Source organism: Candoia aspera, chromosome 2 (assembly GCF_035149785.1).
Source record: "Candoia aspera isolate rCanAsp1 chromosome 2, rCanAsp1.hap2, whole genome shotgun sequence".
Lineage (NCBI taxonomy): Eukaryota > Metazoa > Chordata > Lepidosauria > Squamata > Boidae > Candoia > Candoia aspera.
In genome coordinates, this window is record NC_086154.1 from 116282033 (window position 1) to 116303722 (window position 21690).

At 38.8% G+C, this 21690-nt stretch overlaps 1 protein-coding gene across 3 annotated transcripts in view; it reads left to right on the forward strand.

Moving 5' to 3' along the window:
* Positions 1-21690, forward strand: part of BAIAP2 (BAR/IMD domain containing adaptor protein 2) — a 167255-nt gene that overhangs the window by 47928 nt on the left and 97637 nt on the right. For all 3 annotated transcript variants that reach the window (XM_063293384.1, XM_063293383.1, XM_063293382.1), the window contains exon 3: positions 7225-7311. In XM_063293384.1, the coding sequence (XP_063149454.1) occupies positions 7225-7311 (87 nt within the window). The remainder of the gene's footprint in view (positions 1-7224; positions 7312-21690) is intronic.

Sequence of the window (21690 nt, forward strand, 5' to 3'; positions counted from 1 at the left end):
GCACCTCTTCACCTACGGGAGGTCCCCCTGACTCCTCTTGGCTTTCCGCGTGGGCCCTGCTCCTTCGTCGCCTCACCGGGGAGTCGAATCCCCTGGTAGGGGTTATGGTGCGGCGTCTCCCTCACGAGTCCAGTGATGCCACCTGGGAGAGTTGGATTGAAATTTCTGCCAGGAGATATGCAATAGTATCAAGGGTTTTCGACACGTGCTGCATCATCACCTCCATGGCAGACATCCTTGCCTTCAACCCGCGAATCGCTTGAGGGGTCCAATTGGTGTCTGTCGCAGTTCCACGAGACCCCAGGCTCAACACCCTCACTTGCTGCTCCAGGGGTGGAGGTGCTCTCCCTTCTGCCTCCTTGGTGCCCGACTGTGAAGGTCTCATCTGTGGTTCTTCTAGTATCACGTCTGGAGTCTCAGGTTCTCTCACAAAGTCGAGGGTAGGGAGTGCGGTCTCCAGCTCTGTAGCGTTGAGCTGGGTTTCCGTTTTGCACTCGCTCTCCCCGTTCCCAGAGCTCCCTTCCGACTCTCCCTTTTCTTCTTCCTCTTTGGCGTACAGCACCATCCTCTCAGTAGAGGTTGAGGGCGATGGCTGCTTCGCCTTAGATCTTCCATGTATCGGCATTATTTTGTTAACTCTCAATTGAGTTGCTTTCCTCAGGAAGAGTTCTCGAATACAATGGACTCGCAGCTTAATGTCAGCACTAGATCATTCGAGCATTCACACAATGACAGGAGACTAGGTTCCTTTAACTTTTTAATGAAGTGAAATGTCTAGGACAGAGGTAAAGCTGCGAATGGAGAATTCCTGCTAAAATATACATTTAAAACTACATTCCCTTGATTGCCTCCCTTTCCCACAAAAGTATGTCACCCCCCTTCCCATCCAGGTGGTGTTGCTGGTGTATCTCTAATGACTGGCCTTGATGTGAACCATCATACATCTGTAGCCATAATAATGCAATTCACACTCCAACTCAACACCCCCTCCCATCCAGCGACAGAGAGTCTACACCAGTAATAAGGAAGTGATGGAAGATGCTCTGATAAGGTGTTCTGTGAACCTTTTGATCGGAGGAATCTGACAGTTACAAAGATAGTATTCTTTATGATATATAAGGCATGAAAGCTCTCCTTAGGTAGACTGCTTGGAGAGCTATAACACAAAGCACCTTCCTTACAATTATGAGCCAGGAACAGGCTGCTGGTTTACCGAAGAGATAATAAATTCAGCTTGGGACTTCTGTATTCTTAATTAGTCTCTCCAAATCATCTTCTCTCTCTCTGTAATTTCTTAACATACCTTTTTTTAAATAACAATTACAGACTGTAGCTTTGTATTTTCCAGAATGCAGTATTATATTTAAGCTGAGTTAGTAGGGGTATGCAAATTTGAATTAAAATGCCTTTGAAGTTGAAATGCCCTACATCACGTTTAGAATGGTTGTTTTGAATGCAAGACACCCCATTTCAAGTTCAAAACAGGCAGTTTCAATCATTTTTAAAGTGTTTCAAGGTAGAAGTGGAGTTGAAATAATGGTTCCAGCTCAGAAGAGTTCCAGAAAGTTTGAAGCAGCCCATTTTGCTCTTGAAACAGCTGTTCCATATGCAAAATTTGAAATGATTGACCACACTAAGTCAACAGACTTACTCCTACAGCAGCAGAGAGTTCAGTGATACCTAAGATGAAAGCTTTGAGTTAAACTTAGGCAAAACTGATTTGACGTTGTCACCTTTAGCCAGTGTGTTCAGTGCAATGTTATTCAAATTAGCTGTAGCAGGACTGATAAATAATTTGTCTAAATCTTTTGACTTCAGTAAAAGCAAACAATGGTGATTCCCCCATTTTTGGAAATACAAAATCCAGCAAGTAACACAAATCCAATCCAAATCCAAGACTCTTCACATAATAGAACATGGTTAGGTTCATAGTTTTGGGAAGTGGCTTTGGTTAGTAAAGGTAACTGCTATTTTTTTAGAACACATTTCTAAGGAGAAAACATACTCCTATGGACTTAGTGGATCTCACTTTCTTTTCTGGCTACTTTTCCCGGCTGGAAAATCTTTACATGTTTTTGCCAGTGTTTCAACTCGTTTTGGAGGTCAGTTGTGTATATTTTCCCCTGATTCTTCTTTGCTGTTCTGTTGTTAATATTTTTTTTAATTCCGAAGTGTAGGTTGGCTACTTTTGTCTCATCATCCCAGGGATTTGAGCTACAAAATAGTATTTAATTGCTCCTTCCTTTCATAGTTGTTGGTGCTTGAATCTAAACAAAGTTATAATGAATGTTTGGTTTTCTTCCCCTGCAAATGTTCTTTTTAAATGGTTTCATGGTCCATTAGTTGTTCACTGCTTCAGTGACTTTGCCAACTGGTTTGAAATACAGCATTGGCTAGCATCCTTGGGATTTTTGCTTGCTGGTTTTTATTTAAATAAAACTTGTGCCATCAAGTCAGTGTTGAGTCTTAGTGAGCACACAGATAGATCCCCCTTAGGATTATCCATCCTCTGTCTGGCCATTCAGGTCTCCTAACAGTGCACCCATCACTGCTGTAATCACATCCAGCCACCTTGTTGCTTGTTATCCTCTGCTTCTCTTTCCTCCCACTTTCCCCAGCGTTATAGATTTTTCAAGGGAGCTGGGTCTTTGCATCATGTGTCCAAAATTTGAGCCTGGTCTTTTGTGCTTTGAGTGAGAACTCTGGATTGATTTTTTTCTATGCTTAATGTGTTTTTTTTCTTGGCTGTCCATGGTATTCTCAAGAGTCTTCCTCAACACCAAAGTTCAAAAGTGTCAACACCCTTTCTACCCTGCTCTTTAAAGTCCAGCTTTAAAGTCTGTTCTTTGTAGGTATAGACACATCCCAGCATCTGTATATCTTTTCCAAGGCCTTAATTGCTACCCTACCAGGGGTTAGTCTGTGGCTTATTTCTTGACTGCTGGTTCCCTTATCGTTGATAGTTACTGCCTTTTAGGATTGCCTATTTACATTTCAGTGTCAGTTCTAAGGTTGTTGCTGTACTTGTTGTCATTAGTTTGGGCTTCTTTATGTCTAATCTGAGTCCCAATTTTTCACTATGCTCCTTGACTTTCATTACTAGAGCTTGCAGATTAGCTGCATTTTCAGCAATCATATTAGTGTCATCAGCATAGCAAAGACTATTGATGTTTGTTTCATCAGTTTTAAAACCACTCTCATCTTCTTCCAATCCAGCTTCCCTCAATCAATCAATAAATCCATGCATCCATGCATCCATGCATGCAGTATATAGGTTGAATAAATAAAGAGATTATATAGCTTTGTCTCACTGCTTTGCCAATCTGGAGCCAGCAGAGTCAGACCAGTATGAATACTGTGTTTTCTGACTGAATCTTAAGGAAATCTGTTTGAAACCTCTGCTTCTCATTCTTTGTGTGTCAGCTAGTTTATGTAACTTTGAACTGTCTTCTAGTGGCTACTTGAGGTGCTGGGACTGCAGCTCATGCCTGCTAAAAATCCACATTTTCTAAAGTACAGGCAGATCTATGCTTCCTCATAGCAAGAAGACTCCATATATGTTCAAGAGCTGCACTTCTCTATTCCATCTATTCAGAGATTGAGTGGCAGCATTCAGGACAAGCTGAAGGATTGAAGCCTTTGCCAAAAAATGTCCTAGTGATCTTTTGCCAGAAAGAAAGTTTGTATAAAAACATGTTATTCTATCATAAAAAGTACATGAAATTCTGCAGCTCTGTTTGGATTACATTTTGACATATACTGCTTGTATAGCTCATCAGAATTAATTGATCCATATGCCATAGGACATCTGATAGACAACTTTGCAGGAATAATATACTTTTTCCACATTTCTTTGGATCAGTATGAACATTGTAAGCATAAATATAAATATGACAGGGACGGGAACCTGTGGCCCCCGGATGTTACTAAGCTGCAATTCCTAGCATCCCTCACTGTTGGTCACAGATTCCTCGCCTTTGATACACATTCTCATTCTGTGTGTGTATGTATGTATGTATGCATGTATAAAATATGGATGTTTGTGAATGCTTTACAGTTAAGTAGCCTATGATCGGAGGGGGAAATTATGTGCTTGCATATGCAAGAAGTCTATGACCAAAATCAGAGGAAGTAAAATACATAGCATGATCTATGACAATGCAACTAATTTAAAATTCAACATTTAAGTATAACTTCTTTGTATTTCTTGCATGAAAAACATTTCATAGAAGAGGTTAAAAATGAATATTTATTGTTTTGTGGTATTTATTCATGATAAATCAGTTACTTTGCAATTCAGATTTTCAGAATGATTTTTGAAAATTGCATTATGTACATTTACCCTACACATATTTGCTCTTAGGCAAAAGGCCAAGAGGTAATTTACACCATTACCCTTCCCACAATTAACTGCACATCCAGATAATGGATAATATAATTATTGCTGAATCTTGAGAGTTGTTACTCTTCTAATAAATGCAAGAAGATTTATTATGAGATCAGATTATAGTTTGGATTTTAAGATACAAAATAGTAAAGGGCTGAAATTGTTATGGGCTATTTAGTTATGATAGTCATTGTGGAATGGGCTGTTCCAGGAGGTATGACTTAAATCTACAGCAGGTGATGAACTGTAATGTCTGGGAATTCTGTCAGTTGAAATCCCAACACTTCTGGAGAGTAAGTGGTTGTGGAAGAACTTGGGATGGAGGAGTTGCAATACTATACTATATTTCAGAAATACAGAATAATTTCCTTCATGCTTAGTCTGTATTTAGTCTAGACCTACTGGTAAGAGAAGTACATTAAGATACCTTAATGACAATTGATTCTTGCAGTCTAGTTTCATCTGATACAGGCTTTGATATACATACATATTTCCATCATAAATAAATCTATAATATTAAATGGCACTCTTTTCCCCCCCTTCATTTTCTGATGTAGTTCTCTTGAAATGCAAGCATTTTAAATAGGTAGCTTTTGCAAGAACAACATAACTCAGTGACAAACCAAGTCTGTGCAACGTGTCCTGTGACTATGAGGAACTCTCTGTTTATCTGATTAAAATGATGTGTGTGCAGTTAGAATATCAACAAACCAACTTAAATCTATGAGCTGCATTTGAAAGTCCATGCTAGTTAGTTTCTTAATAATAGTTTTGGAGCCTTCGTAAGGTAGTATCAAGGATGTGTGTGCTTTACTGGGATGTCTCGCAAAAGGTAAATTCAGGCTGTACACGCAGATGTCAAAAGTCTTATGATTTAAGTAATCCAAACAAATCCATCAGATTTTGATAGCTTCCCATTTTCGGACTTTGAAGGAATTCTTAATGAAGTATGGGGGTGGCCTAATAATAAAAGGTCCAACACATTTTACAACAAGGTCCAAGTTCTTCAAAGATTCCACATCTTCTGCTATTAGGAAAACTAATATTCTTATTATGATTTAAGTATCAGGGTTTTTGGGGGCGGTATGCACAGTACCTGTTGCTTAGAGTCCCATTTTCTATGGCAGCTTCATAATACTGAATTTTCTGAAATGCATTTTGACTATTAAATGTTATTCTTTGCTAACTTCCAGAATATTTAAAGAATCTATTTAAAATTTCATTATAATATAGAGGTGAGACATTTTTTCCAATTCAAATAAATGTGTAGATGATATAAAAACCAAGTTGGCCATACAAGTTAATGTGTGGCAGATAAATTATTTTGGAATCCTCATAATTACAGTATTATCTTTTCTTTCTCATTCCAAAGTTAACATTTTGAACTGTCATAGCTGCCCAAAGTAACTTTAAAAAATAGGATGGCAATGGGTTCAAGCGTGTTTCTAGGCTGTGCACTTAAGATTTTTAACTTGTTTTACTGACTTTCCAAATTACAGCACTTCCTCAATCTCAGAGGACATTTTAAAATATACATTGTTCATAGACTAGTCTGCAATAAAATATATTAGGTTTCTAGATAGCTCTGAACCTTGAGATAAAGACTTGTTGGAGCCAATCCAAGAAACATATGTAGTGTCGTATTCTCCCTAATCCTTTCACAGAAACATCACTTCAAAGAGCGAAACTGGCATTTCACATAGCTATTTGTTGCTAATCATTTTGCTTACCCTTGTTGTTATCACTATTTATTGCTACTCTGTTATTTTTTCTCATATCTTGTTTCCAGTTCTCCTTAATACCTAACTAGTTAACCTCTCTATTTGCTTTAAAATCAAATCCCATTTTTCCCTCTTACTCAGATGTGTGTGTTACACAGAGCCTCGTGTGGTGCAGAGTGGTAGGCGGCAGTATTGCAACCGAAACTCTTCCCACAACCCGAGTTCAGTCCCAGCGGAAGCTGGATTCTCTCTTGGGTAGCCGGCTCAGGTCGACTCAGCCTTCCACCCTTCTGAGGTCGGTGAAATGAGCACCCAGCTTGCTGGGGAAGGTGACGACTGGGGAAGGCAATGGCAAACCACCGCGCTCTATAGTCTGCCAAGAAAACATCGCGAAAGTGGTGTCCCCCCAAAGTGTCAAACGTGACTTGGTGCTTGCACAGGGGACCTTTCACCTTTCACCACTCAGATGTGGAATTAGATTGTAGGTGAAACTTTCTTGATATCAGTCTGCCTTGTCACAGGATATGAGCTTTTAAAGAAAATAGGCCTTGTCAATCTTACCTGGCTTCAAGTGGGCTTGAACTATTTGAATTACTATATATATAATTCATGCTGAATTATACAAACAATCTTCTCCCAGCCTGGTTGCCATGCAACGTAACTATTGCTGAGGATCTTGGGAACTGAAATCCACATATCTCTTGGAGGCCCAGGTTGGGGAAGACTGATACAGAACCTGGATGAAAATATACTAGACTTAATATGGTGGAACTGGACTGAAATCATGCAACTTTTAGCATTTCTCCAATTTCCTATATTTAATTTTTGTGGCATGTTTTCTACAACTCTAACATCTAGACAGTAAAAATGTTGTTAATGCTATAATGGGGTCTGTCATTAGTTTTAAAGGTGCCACTTTGATTTCTTGCTGGGATCAAATGATGATGGTGGCTAATATTCTGCAAAATAAAATAGTGTAATATTTTATAGTAACATTATAAATATTATTAATTAAAATAATTGAGCAGATACTGTAAAAACCCTTTTGTGTGATCTTTTGATCATTTTGAGTTAAAATAAATATGCACATAATGTTTTATATTTTTCAATATATAGGTGTGACGTATGCTGCAAAAGGATATTTTGATGCTCTGGTTAAAATGGGAGAATTGGCCAGTGAAAGTCAAGGATCTAAAGAATTAGGTAAGTCAAGTATATGAATGCTGTTACCATCGCTAGGAGTGAAAAATGATGTGAAAGTACAGAAAATATGCTATATCGCTGCTGTGCTGCCACCAATGCCAAAAAGCTGACTGGAGCATGAGCAGCAGCAATCTGACTCCACACCCACCGCCAGTCTTCTCATGTCTTCAGCATCACACACACCCCACATCAGTTCCTGCATCCAGGGTAGACTGCTCTCCGCCCTTTCCTTGATATGCCACTGGCTCTCCCTCTTCCCTCTTGTCCTGTGGGTGCCATTCAAATTATGCCAGATCAGTTTGGCATTTGATCTGAACAGGCCCTCAACATACATAGTTCTTTTTGTTGTTGCTTCTCATAATGCATGCTCTTTTATAGTTAGGAAAATGTCCATTTAAGATTCCATTTGAAGATTCAGTCATGTGGGGTTTGGGCTAACGATATACAAACAAGCTGCAGCCAGGGATTAAAAGGTAAGAATGATAACTGCAAAAAAGGGAAGCATGATGCCGCAAACAATTCTTTGTCTTCAGCAGCCTTAAAAATAAATGGAGAGTTGAATTCCAAATTCTTCTAGGACTTTTGCTTGAATATTAAACACTTTTTAAAACTGTGGTTGAAGGATATAGTACATGGCCTATGCTAAGAACATGATTGAATTTGTTGTTGTTATTGAAATTGCCAGATTTTTTTTTGCCCAAGACTTGTAAATTCAGCTAGTTTTAACTATCATTTGTTGTGTGAGTCACAGTGGCTAGGCTCATGCGATGTTCAGATTCATAAGCCATGGTTTCCAAATGTATTTACTTATTTATTACAAATGCTTTTATGCTGCTTCAGTCATTTGACTCTAAGCGGCTTACAAGGAAGAATGTAAAAATACATAATAATATAGTGATAAAAATGTATCAGAATATCCAATAATAAAATAGAGTAAGCAAATATAATATTATAAACATAAAACCATAGTGCCAAATATCACTGAACTACAAAATATTCTTTACATACAATTATATCCCCCTTCTATTGTTTCAGTCATAAATTGCATATTTAAAAAGCCATGATTTTTAAAACTGCCTGAATATTAAAATTGGGGGCGTGGGTCTTATATCCAGCAGGAGGACAGATTTTACTTTGTCTAATAGTCTCATAGGTAGCCAGGCCCCAATCCCCATAGAGCCTTAAAGGTGATCACCAGCACTTTGAAATGCACCTGGAAACAAACCGGCAACCAATACAGATCCTGCAGTGTTGGTGTTTCATGACAATATCAGGTGTCCCAGTCAACATAGCGACTGCTGCATTTTGCACTACAGTATTTGCAATTTCTGGGTTGACTAAGTGATGAGAACAGGAATGACTGTAGCCAGTGTCTTCTGCTCCAGGGCTTAATGTGATATTGTAGGTTCTTACATTGTGCTAAGTCCAAGAGAAGCCATTTTTGCCTTAGTGCAGTATATAAGTACAGCCATATAGCTGTTACCAAAACAAGAAAAGATTGTGTTACATGCTATCTATAAGAGACTGATAATTTCTTTTCTAGTTATTGCTGGGTAAGTAGGTACCAGAAATTATGTGGGCCAATAAATATAACTAAATATCATCAGAATACCAAAGATACCCTATTCTGTGCTGATAGATACTCTCCCCCAACTGTTTCAGGCAGATGTTAAAGAGGAATGGAGAGAGCCCTGAGGCAATCCATGAAGTAGACTTTTGAGCAGATCTCTTTTCCCCCACCCCCAACACCAACCAGAACTAACTCCTTGGGAAGGAGGAAAACCACTGAAGAACAGTGCCCCCCATTCCAGTCCCACAGAATTGGTCCAGCAGGTTACCATGGACCTACTGAGAGATCAAGGAGGACCAGAAGGGCTGCAGTCTCCTGATCCCAGTCTCTCTAAAGCTCATCCACAAATGTGATCAACACAGTTTCTGTGCTATATTGTAGTTGAAACCTGTCTGCCAAAGGTCCAGTTAATCCCCTTCCTCTAGAGTCTTCTGAAGCTGCAGTGCCACCACTTCCTCTGTGGCCTTTTCTAGAAAGGGAAATTGGAGAGCAGTCTAAAATTATCAAGAATAGCCAGTTTGAGTGAAGGATTTTTGAGCAGCGGGTGCACCACAGCTTCTTTCAGAGGTGATGTGCACACCCCCTCAGAGAGATGTTAATTGCTTCTCAATCCTAATCTCTTACCACCTTCTGAGAAGCCTTAACTAACCACTAGGGACAAGAATCTGGTTGAGAAGTGGCAGAGCTGACACTACAGATCACCTTATCCACTTCCTTGGGACTCACAGTCTCAAATTGATCCCAGATCACTTCACAAGACAAAGCCGCAGTCATTTCCATTGCACTGTCCAGCTAGAGTCCAACTCTGCTTGGATCTGAGCAGTTTTATTGGCTAAATCATAACATAAATTTGAATTACACTTTGGGAAGTAAAGAGCAGGTCTAAAGCAGTGTAAGTCTATTGAATTCCGCAGTGTAAGTGATCTTAATAGCAATTGCATATAATGTGGGTGTATTTCAAATTGGGGTAAATCATTCTGCTGCCTGTGTCCCAGCCTTTTAGTGCATCTATTTGCTGTTTTCACTAGCCCAGCATGGTGTCAGTAATTGTTCCAGTAGATGGTAAACAAAGCACTAAAGAGCAGTTGATATAAGAGTGCTGCTTTAATTTGTGAACTGCCGAAAAAAATAATTGGTTTAAGAGCCAAATAAGGCAGTATTTTTTAAGGGAGCAGCTTGGCTTAGAAGAATTTGGCTGAACTTACTTAATCAGCCATACAATTTGCCGTGCATATATTACGTTGGGCCAAGAGCTGAGAGACAAATTGACTTGTTCCGCACTTTGCATGAGTGAGTTATACTTCTTTCTGGTCTTTTTATAGCTGTAGAACATTTGAAAAAGGCTAGGGAAGAGATTTTGAGGAATTTGGCTGAACCTATTTAAAACTTCAATCAGCTGTATAATTTACCACATATGTATTACCTTGGGCAAAGGGTTGAGAAACAAACTGACTTATTTCCCACTTTGCATGAGTGAATGATGCTTCTTTCTAGTCTTTATATAGCTGTAGAACATTTTACGAAGGCTAGAAAAGCGATTAACAAGCTGCTTCATGTTCCAGATGTGATTCATCTCCATACAAGTCCTTGTCTCCAAGATGTTGACAAGAACAGTTCATGCATTTCATATGAATGATTGTGAAGTCAGTGTAGACTTTTGACAGCTTTAATATACCTCAGATAAACTGCATTTCTAATAATTATATTAAAATTACATTATTTTTGCTTTAAAAATTGTATGCTGTTGTAAAATATGGTTTACAAATTAACCGGAAATGTAATGTAAATCTTAACTGCATCAATTTAGCTGGAGAAGAACAGTATAGGGGTTGATAAATCAGAGGTCCAGATCAAGACCATAGACAATTATGTTAACAAAGGGACAAAGGTGATACTACTATCATTTATAAGTGTTTTTAGGGAAATTCATTGAGGGCTTCAATTTAAACTTTAGAATTCAATAAGTAGAAGTTTCTACCTCCTTTTCCAGCAGGAGCTGTGTGTCCAGAAGGACTCTCAAACTGTTGAGCGTGCTCTTCAGAATCAAAATCATTTTGAATTTCTTCTAGATGGAATAGCTTCCCAAGGCAGAACAAATAATTTAGTTCAGCTACCATGCCAAGTCACATACAGCATTAACTATATTTTGAGATAGTTATCAAAATGATATTGATTCTGATTTGCTAGCTGATCGTAAACTATGATTTGCCAATTGGAACATCATGCTAGTTTGATATGGTATCTGTATTCTATCCCAGTTATTTCAGAAGTATCTTTATTTGCCTGAAACTTCACAGTAGCAGATGGTGCTTCTTCAATTAAGCCTTAGTTCACTAGTTTCACGGCAGCAAGTAGTTCCAAAAAAAAATGCCAATTCTGTTAAAAACAACAACAACAATGCAATAATAAACTATAATCAGAGGTTTAATGTAATTTAATACGAAGTCTCTGGCAAAACATAGAGTAGATGTAAGATAAATGCTCTACTCTAGGACTGCCAGTGTGAATATATAATCTAATCTTTCCTTGTAAATACTCCATTTTCTGCATGTTTAGAAGAAAAGAAAGAGTTCTTCATTAGCTTCCTAAACAACTTCCTTTACTTTTACCTGAATGTAAATTAAGTTAATCAGGATTTTCTGAGAATCTTGAATGCATTGTTCCTTCAAAGAAAATACGTTTTCTTTGTGACATGGAGGATATTTTAGATATACTCCCTGTTCTTCTCCGTTCAGATTGTGAATACTTGGAATAAATATTCTGTTCTTCAGTGTTGCAAAGCCCACACATTTTCCTTTAGTTCCTGTTAAGAGAAAGGGTATGCTAAAAACAGGGTGGGCAACTTGCATGCAGCGCTTAAGCTAACTGTTCGTAGCTCTTGGCCTTGCTCAAACAAGCCTTTTTTAGGAAATCGTTTCAAATTACTTGTAAGAGATATATTGCCTTTCTTCCTTGACAACTGCTGTTTGGCAGAAAGGAAGATGGTATCAGGAAAAAAAAGAAGAGGAATTGCAAGCATGGGTGGGGGTATCCATTTTATGGTTTTTCCATTAACTTTTGGCTCTGGGTCTATTCATCACTTGCTTCAGCCCCATCCATTGAATGTCTTCTCTCCCCTTCAAGTGGGAATGCAACTCATGATAGAAGAAAGGTTGCTCATCCTTCAGTAGTGATTCTAGGAAAGAACTGGAACAACCTCTCTGGTGTCCAAACCTTGGCATAATTGCATTGTGTTGTAGAAGTGGCAGCATCTTCACATAACTGTGTGGTAAACTGGTATAATGAATTATAGATATTTATTTTGAACCATAGACAGAATTCAGGAAAAAGGCTTAAGAATAGAGAGCTTTGTTATATTTATTTTATTTATTATTAAATTTATATCACCGCCCATCTCCCCCAATGGGGGACTCTGGGCGGTTTACAATAAAATAACACTAAAAACATCATTGTTCTAAGTAAATATGCTAGACTGCATGATTGGTACAGTGAAAGTCATAATGCAGTCTTCTGGCTCCAATAAACTCTCCAGTTTCATGAGCATTTAGGGAATCTTCTTGGAGTACAAGCTGTTAGAACTCTAAAAAGTCTTTCCAGACTCTTTGCTAATCTGATATTCACACAGTGGTGTTCCGTTTTGTCCCGAGTCAACAACTCATTTGGGTTCAATTGCGGCCATGTGCGGATACATGACATTTCCTGAAGAGCAGCAGAGTGAGGTTTTTGCCAACTGGCCTCTAAGGAGCCTTTTATCTGTTTAAAAATACCCTGTGGAGAAAAACGCCAGTTCTGTGTCTTTTTGTGCTTTCCTTTCTTCGGTGGGTAAAGCATCTAAGCGTACTGCTTTTTCTGCCTCGAAATCAGTGAGAGAACTCATGGCTCTCCATTAGTTTCAACTAATTCAGAAAACTAGAGCATCCTGTTTTGACTGCAAGACATAGGTCTAGAATTTGAGAAACTAGCTGTGGATTCATTTTGCATATTCTCATTCTTTTGGATGCATTTGCTTAGTACGTTTTATTTAATACTCAAATTCTTAGCACTTGTGAATTTCAGTGTATTGAATGGATGTAAGTCTGTTAAATAAAGAAGTACTGTATCTTCAGTGTGTGATTTACTGGACCTTAAGAAAACTCCCTCTCTTTTGAGGGAGATGGGCAGTGATGAAATTTGATAGACAAACAAACAAATAAATAAATCTTACCAGTTAGCCAATTCCCCCAGCAGAGAGGAATAGCTTTTGAGTCGTCTGTCACCCTTGTTTCAGTCTTCAAATTCTTCTCTGGTTTGCTAATCTTGAGACACTTTCCAATTTTTTAAAAATTTGGTATGGCAAGGGGCAGTTTTTTAATTCAAAATTTTGTAAGAAAGGATTATCTAATTTAAATAAATTGCTATTCTGTTTGTAGAATGTAGATTTCCTAGTTTGTAATAGCATCTTGGTTTCACAGGCATTTCCTCCATTCTGTTTATATTTTATATAGTTTGGAGAGCAGGAAGTTCAATTTCAGTTTAGGTGAAGGTTTTTGTATCTGCCTGCTACAGTATGTTTGTAACTGGCAAGGTTGCTTTTAGTCGTTTATTAATGGAAAAATCTTTAGTTACTTAAGGCAGTGACTTAATTATGAACTTTCAGAAGTTCAAATTTCTCAGAATACTGTGTTGTTTGCGTATTTGTAATGTTCAAACGGCTTGTGCAACTCATGTCATTTCCACTAATCAAAGCCATGAACTTCAGTGGCTAAACTACATTTCTTAAAACTTTAGGGACGAGGACAGCAGAAAGATAGAAACAAATACTCATGTGCAAATGCTTGTGTGTAGATTGGTGGAAATTTTTACTGAATGCCTTGAGAGAGTTTTGAGAGCTGAGTCACCTTACAGTGGTGTAACTTTATCATTCTTTTCCTCCTAGTTGTTTCACTTAGTAGACATTGGCATCTTGCCAGTTTCTACTACATAGGCAGAAGAATAAAGAAAACACCTGAATCAAACAAATGTCAGATTCACCTTCTCGAAGATTTGTTCTGCCAGTTGCATTTCCAAAAGTTACCTGCATCTGTAAGCCAACCTTGTTCGTTTTGTAGTTCCTGAAAAGCTACATTTGTACTTTTCTTCTGTAGGTTGCTAGTTTAGGGACATGCTACCCTCACTGTAAAACCTGACACTATATTTAGAAGTTAGGTCCAAAGGAGATTTCTCATTTCTATTACCATTTTCTAAACAGAAAATACACACTTATTGCGGAAAAACCCTTCAGGTGTATAAAGAAAATAAGTAGGAATGGTTTTACTTTGGGAGAAATTCATTTTAGAGCAGAAGTTACAATTTTTCATGATGTTGGCATTGGGTAAGAGAGGAGGAATAACAGGTTTGAGCTGGGCAAAAAAAGGGGATGGAGAAAAGCAATTTTTAAACCTTTTAAAAAGGTGTGGTGAATATCTAGGTTAAGAAAAGGGGAGAAAAAAAGATGAGCCAAAACTTTCATGGGACATTTTACTGGCAGAAATATGAAAGCAAAACAGGATTTCTGTCAACAAAAAAGGAATGAGTTGTACTTGACTAGCTGAAGTTAATTAAAGGTGTATTTAGTTCTAGGCTTGCAAATAAAACCTTCTCCTTCTATGCTCGTTCATATTGCATGTTGCCATCATGGTAGCAAATATGATGGATTTAACTTAGACATAACAGTTACCAAACATGTTAAGTATCTTTTTTTAATAAGAATTTTATTAAGTTTCAAGCAAGATAAAAGCTACAGAAAAACAAAAAAACTACAAAGAAAAAACAAAGAAAAAACAAAGTATAGAAACTCAAGAGAAAATTTTTCAGATTTTCCCCTTACATTAAAAGAAAGAAAGAAAGAAAGAAATACACACACACACACACACACACACCTAATCAACTCCCTCCCAAAGATAACATTTAATTATTTCCTTCCTATTACTATTCTATTCTATTCATTTCTGTCTACTGTAATAAAGATCAAACTAAAAAACATAAATTTTCTGCCATTGTACTTGATAATACAACAATTTTAATAATCTTAATCATATTAAACCCAAAACCATCCAAACAGACATTTTTATTATACCTTAATAATCTTAATTCAAATCATTAAAGATAAATGAAATCAGACAAAACCTAAAAGCAGTCCAGATAAATATTCTTAAAACCCTTATCCCACCACAAAACAAACCAGAGCATTTACATATCCCCACAATATGCACAAAGCTTTTTTCTTTAAAAAACTGAACAGCCCAAGTGCCCTCCTCAAAAACTCCGACTTCTCTTCAGGAGACCTCCCATACACAATAACCCTTCCCTTTCCATGGCGTTCCATCAGAAGCTCAATTTCACTTATGGCTTGCAACTCAATCTCTCCCTTTAATTTCTTCAACTCAACTATCCGATCTTCATCCAGCATTTCAACAGAAGTCCCAATCTTACTCTTAGAAGAGACATTTCTGTCACTGTTAAATTCCTCAGTTTCATCTCTGACATCCCCAACCTGATGGCACATTTTAGATCTCATATTTTCCACAATGCCTTGCATAAAAACTTGGTAGGAATCAGAAAGAATCTGTTTACAATCCTGGTGAAAGTCAGAAAGAATCTGTTTTAAATCCTCCATGTCTCACGCAGTAGATTATGGCGCCCCCTAGGAGTTTAACCAGCAAAAGTCAAAGAGATGGAAGAGTTCCAAAATGTGTTTGCACAAGTGAAAGTGAGATAGCAGACAGTTCCCCAGGGAAAGTAGAAGCAGAAAACTGAAAGTTCAAAACAGCCTATTCAACATGTAGGAAAATGCTATTATCTTCAAACTTAACACCAAAATAATAATAGGGAGACAATTGTTTACTCCAAGTGTTTGGAATTTCCTTTGAAAGGAAAACAAAATCCAAAACTTAAAAGATTTTTTTTTAAAGTAATCCCAAAAATAATGTTAAGCACCAAGAGAACCAGCTTCTCCTTGCTGTAGAAAGTGTCTCTTGGGGTACATATACTTAAAAAAAAAAATTCAAATTGGTGATTTAGAAATGGGGTGGCCCATCTTGTCCTAGTGTCCATTTAAGGCTACAGCGCGGCTTGGAAAGTGATGTCCACTCCTCCCAGCTGGCTCTTACCAGTAGAAAGCAAAATGCTGTTTGCAATCTTCTGGCTGCAAGCAGCCATCTGGAGGACAAATGGGATGATTCCAGGTATTCTCCTTGATCCGGAGAATGTTTCTGGGCTTAGGGAAACCTGCCTGAGCCTGAAAAAAGTTACTGCGTTGTCAGCTCCACCCACTGAACCAGTGAGCACAGCTGTTCAGTCCGCCATTCCCACTGGAAGCCAAAACATTTTAAGTATCTTGACAAGGATGTCTGCAGATTATATTTTTAAAAAGTCAAGATGGCAGCAGTGACGGAGCAAAGGAAATTCTGCCTTTTTTTGTGTGTCTGTGCAGTGCACATATGTAATGCGCATAAAAAACAGGTGGAGCTTTGATCACACCATCAGGGTTGCCCTCTCCACTTTTTTGGCCATAACCTGCAGACGTCCTGATCTGGAATATATCTAGAGGTGCCAGATTCTCTAAACTGGACTTGGTGGTGTCTAGCAGATACAGAACGGTGGAAATGAGTGCCCATTGGTATTGAAAAAAATACGAATGAATAGTGACTTTAGAAAGTTTCCTCTATTTTATATTTAATGAAGCCATTCTATTCTGGCAATATGTGAGGAGGAGGAGGAGGAGGAGGAGGAGGAGGAAGTCAGGATTGCATATTACAAATAGGCTAAAATTGGCAAGGCAGAGGAAGGGAGGCTGGATTCCTTACTGCATTTGTAAGAGCAATGACTGCATTATCTGAGGGAAGAGCTGGGTTTTCCTAGGTGTAACTTGAATGTTCGGTGCTGAAAGAGATAAACAAGCTTGGAGAAGTAACTTATATGCTAGAGAAATAGGGGAGAGGGTTGCTTGCCCATTTGCTACATGCTCAAAAATGTAGGAACTTAGGAACTTCCTTATGGTATATTGTCAGTATACTGAGCAAAGTTCTGTACCCCCGACTCAAGCTAGATTCAAGCTGGAGGTGTTTCTAAACCATCACAGACTAAAAAAGAAAAAAAAAATCACGTATGAAAACTTTGCTTTGCAGGCAGCTATGCACAGAATAGCATTTCATCCTGAGGGTCTGTTGCAAGTTAATCCATTCCAGATACTCATGCTGATTCCTTTCCTACTGAATGCTGAAATTCTACTGAATGTTGAAATTTGAGAATTTAGAAGGATTGGCTTTGTGGAAAGGATGTTTCCCTGTTTTTACGTTTTTGAGTAAGCTGCAGGGAGTGAAGGTACAGAAGATGTGTCATCACTGTAGATCAGGCCTGTAAAAACATTCTGTGGCATTGGGGATAATTAGTTGTTGCATAGAGCTTGATCTCTGCAGTTTTTGTGTTAGAAAAACACATTTGTGGTATGCAGTAGCTTGTGCTGCAAGTTTTTCTTTGTGAGTGCAAACTGTACTGAACTACTTCCTCTTAAACTGTGTCAGGCATTGCCTTTGACCCAGATTGAAAGGCTTTTGGAAGTGCTCCTTTTGAATCTTCCCAGGTGATTAATACATCCTTTAACTGGATTTGTACTTGTTTGAGGTATCTGCCTTCTGTGGTAGCAGAAAGATGTGGTGGTGATAAACATGGTGAATGTAGAAAGGTAATTTTCTATGTAAGGGAGTTAATATAACAAGAGATGTGTAACAAGCTAGGGTCATGCTCTTCTTTGACTGGGCTGATTATGATTGCAAAGCCCTGTTACGAGGCTTAGGAATTGCTGAATGTTTGATTTATGTTCCCAGCTTAGAATGACGCAGGGACCTCAGGAGATACTGTGGATCGTCTTGGTCAAGGGCATGTGAGAGTGGATCATATTTACTCCACCCAGGCAAGAGGGTCACCACTGCTTCCACCACCGGTCCTGCTTCTGTGTTGTACTAGGGTGACCACCTGTCCACCGCTGTGTTCTAAGAGTCCTCAGAGCAAGGTATTCAGTGGACGCTCAGAAAGTCTGGTAATGATTTTCTGGCCATAGCTATTATTTGCAAGGTTTCCCAGCATGGCGATGTATGGACTTCAACTCCCAGAAATCTCAGCAGTGGCCATGCTGGCTAGGGAATTCTGGGTGCTGAAGGCATCAGGAAGTTGCCAAGATTGGGAAACACCGTGCTAGTACCTCTCAGAGTGGCAGCAGGCCCAGCATTTCACGTAGAATATTGTCAGGCGCTCAAGGCATGCTGCGCGGGCTCCAGTGAGCCCATCCATCTTCTTCCTGCTGTGTTAGCCATTCAAAATGCTTCTTCCACCATAGAGAAAGATATTGTAGATGACACAGCCATGGAGTCTCAAGTGAAAGCTGGTTTTCCTTTGATTAAAAGTAAATGGGGTGATACTGCATCAGGATATAACCCAAACAAGGAATAGATGGAAATTGCGTCTCCTGCTCAAAAGAGAGCTGCTTCTACCCTATAATGTAGAGTGGGCAGGAGAAAAAGATGCAAGACATTTGAACATTGATAAATAGAATGTGAGAGCCAATTTGGTGTAGTGGTTAGGGCATCAGACTAGAAACTGGGAGACAGGGAGTTCTAGTCTGCCTTAGGCACAAAGCCAGCTGGGTAACCTTGGATCAGTCAGAGACAATGGCAAACCACTTCTGAAAAACCTTGCCAAGAAAACTTCAGTCTCTGAGAACTGGACACGATTGAGTGGATTAAAAAAAAATAGAATGTACATTTGATATTCAGCAGTTGCTGGAATTCTTCCTGAATAGCTTCTTAGTAGCTGAAAATAAAATCTATTTTCAGAAGTTGCTAGATTCTTGTGTGCATGCAAAACTGATTCAAGTCCAGCCTGCAGGGAAGAAGTCTAACATTCACCTGTGCTGCCATTGCAAGTTGCTCCTTGAATTCTGTCCATTCTAGGGATGTCAGCATCTCATTTACTCTAGTGGGCCTTACCCAATGCAGCAGGGAATGTTTTCCCTGCTACTTGCTGCCACCAGCAATAAATAAATATATTTCCTATATTTATCCTTGCTTCCATCTCCCCCAGCAACCAGGGAGATGGAAGCAAGGATAAATATAGGAAAATGCTTTCCCATTTCTAAAAATAAAAATAAATAAAAAATAAAATCCAGGGTCCATTTAAGCCCAGCAGCTGGTAGACAAGCTGCAGAGGTCTAGGCCATCTGAAGCAGGTTACCAGCTTATAATTTCCAAGATTGGAACTGGCACCAAAACTGGCACCAAAGATGTCTATTTAAGCTAGCATTTTATTTAAAAATGCTACCTTAACAGGAAAGGAAAATACAGATGGGAATTCCAAAGAAAGGTTTTAGATTTCAGGAGTGAAGGTAAACAGCAAACAAAGCAACAGTAGCTAGGTTCATCCACAGTTGAGATTAATCCTCAGGGAAAATAGTCATGAGAAGAACAGGGCAAGGCTCTGAGCACGTCCAAAATAAAATCAAAACTTTTATGCAGTCTGATGGATTGCTTATTGAACCTTGGTTCTGGAGATGTTTCTTCATAGAACCCTGGAAGATTTGTATTTCCCAACCTGGAGGGATTCTTTCTTTCCCTTTTTGGTCTTTCCACATGAAGATTCAAGAGATGTTCATTCCCTCTTGCCATTTAATCTCAAGAAGAGACCTTACGAGTGATAAAGATAAACAACCCACTGGCCAACTGTGGGTATAATGCTGATCCAGTGGGAACCCCTAGACATTACTGCAGAAGTGCCTGTTACAAGGAAGATAACAACTGTAGAGGGAGATTAGAGAACCTAAGGGAGGGTGTGTGGCTATGGTTGACTTGAAACCTTGAAATATGTTGGCACAAAGCTGGAACAATTCAAACAAGAATGCTTCCTCTTTCTCTCTCCCTGAGATATTACAAACTCTGCAATAGATCACTAGCTCCAGTCATAAATCAATTCAGGGAGACTCTTGAATGTGTGAGGCAAATCTTTTATGCTTACAGTTGATGTGGTTATATTATAATGGAAGCCATCTGGAAAGCCACAGTACCTGTATTATCAGGGGTGAAGTTCTGTCGGGCATGCAAAGCAGCAGAATGTTGCAACAGAAAAGAGTACTGTGGCAATGGAAGATAGAGTGATAAGGGGGGAATAGAGGAACATCCAAGCAGACTTGAAGACTTCTTGGCTACTCGGCTGCAGCCGTTCTCAGAACAAAAGAAACATTAGAAAGGGCAACAGGATTAATGCCACCAAAACCTAAATACATCCAGAAGTGGCTGACCTTTCCTAGTAATGCTTTGGTACTAGGAAATCTAATTAGTCATAGAAGGAACAAACATTTATTGGTATCTGTTACCAAGTAATATGTGCAAATTTTGAACTGAGTTCTCAGTTCTGAGTTTTGAACTGAGAACTCAGTTCTGTTTCTTTAGAATCCCCCTGATTCCTAGTCTTATTGTTTGCCTTCTCCAGTAGGATGGAATGGAAGGAAGTGTGAATGCATTCCAGGGAAAAATAATATTGATTAGTTGGAGCGGGGGGAGCAGAATAGCCAGAACTTGTAGTTAAACAATACCTTTACTGGAATTAGCAAAATTCCACAAACCTGTGTGCACATTTTCAGGTTTTCCAGCATTCTTCATAAGGCAGCAAATGGGGAAGAAGCAAAAAAGTTTTTTAAAAAAGCCATTTTTGTAATAATGAGATATGTAGTTCTGAGTTGATTTCAAGATGGGTATTGTAGAGTGACACATTATCACCATTACCAGTATTATTTTATATATATGTATATACACACACACACCACACACCACACACACACATACCATAGATACAGTGTGTGTGTGTGTGTGTGTGTGTCTGGACAGAGAATTTTCTTGCTTTTAAGAAACCTAGTTCCCCTCACTGGGTACAGTATTACGTTAATTGGCAGGGTTCTTCCCACCCCAGATTCGCTTTTCCTAAATAAGTTGTTTGGATCTTTCTGCTTTCCTGCAGTGGTGGGGGGATGGGGAAGGGAGAAAAACTTTTAATTTGAAACCTATCTGCTTCTAATTTTTCAGCTATTAAAGTGCTAGTGGCAAGTGTATAACAAACTGTTTCTACTATTAATATGAAACATAAAAATGTACAACAACCTATTTCGTTTTTGTGTGGCTAAACTTGGGTTGCACGAGAATACAATTGTTGCTGTCACAAAGAGATTTTCTCTTGGCAATTTTTATTTCATTTTCTAGCTGTCTCTTCTTTGGAGCAAATATTAACATATATGTTGAGACATGTTCTTCAGTTTTCATAAAAATACCGAGTATTGCCTGCTTTATCAGTTAAAATTTCCTTTATAGCAAACATAACTGAAGGGCTGCAGTGGATTCTGCATGGGGCTACCTTGGGAGGTGCCCCAGAAGCTGTACAAAATGCAGTGGCAGAGAACCCTGCCCGTATAGAATAACGCCTAGAGTTGCTGTGCTGGTTATCAGAAGCTTCCTGGCCCAAGTCAAAGTGCTGGACATTACTTTGAAAGTCCCATGTGGCGCAGCACTGGGATAGGTTAGACAACACCCTGCCACAGTTGAATCTGCCTCTCCTGTCCAGTCCAGTCATGTAGAGAGGGTTAGTTGAGAGGTGCCCCTCCATGTTGAGTTCATTGGTTGTGGATGGGATGGCAGGCTTTCTCTGTGGTAGACCCTGGCTTATGGAACACTCTTCCCCCATGTAACTACATGTATTTAATTTAATTAATTTAAATGAGTTAAATAAGTGTTATTTCAATGCCCCAATTGATT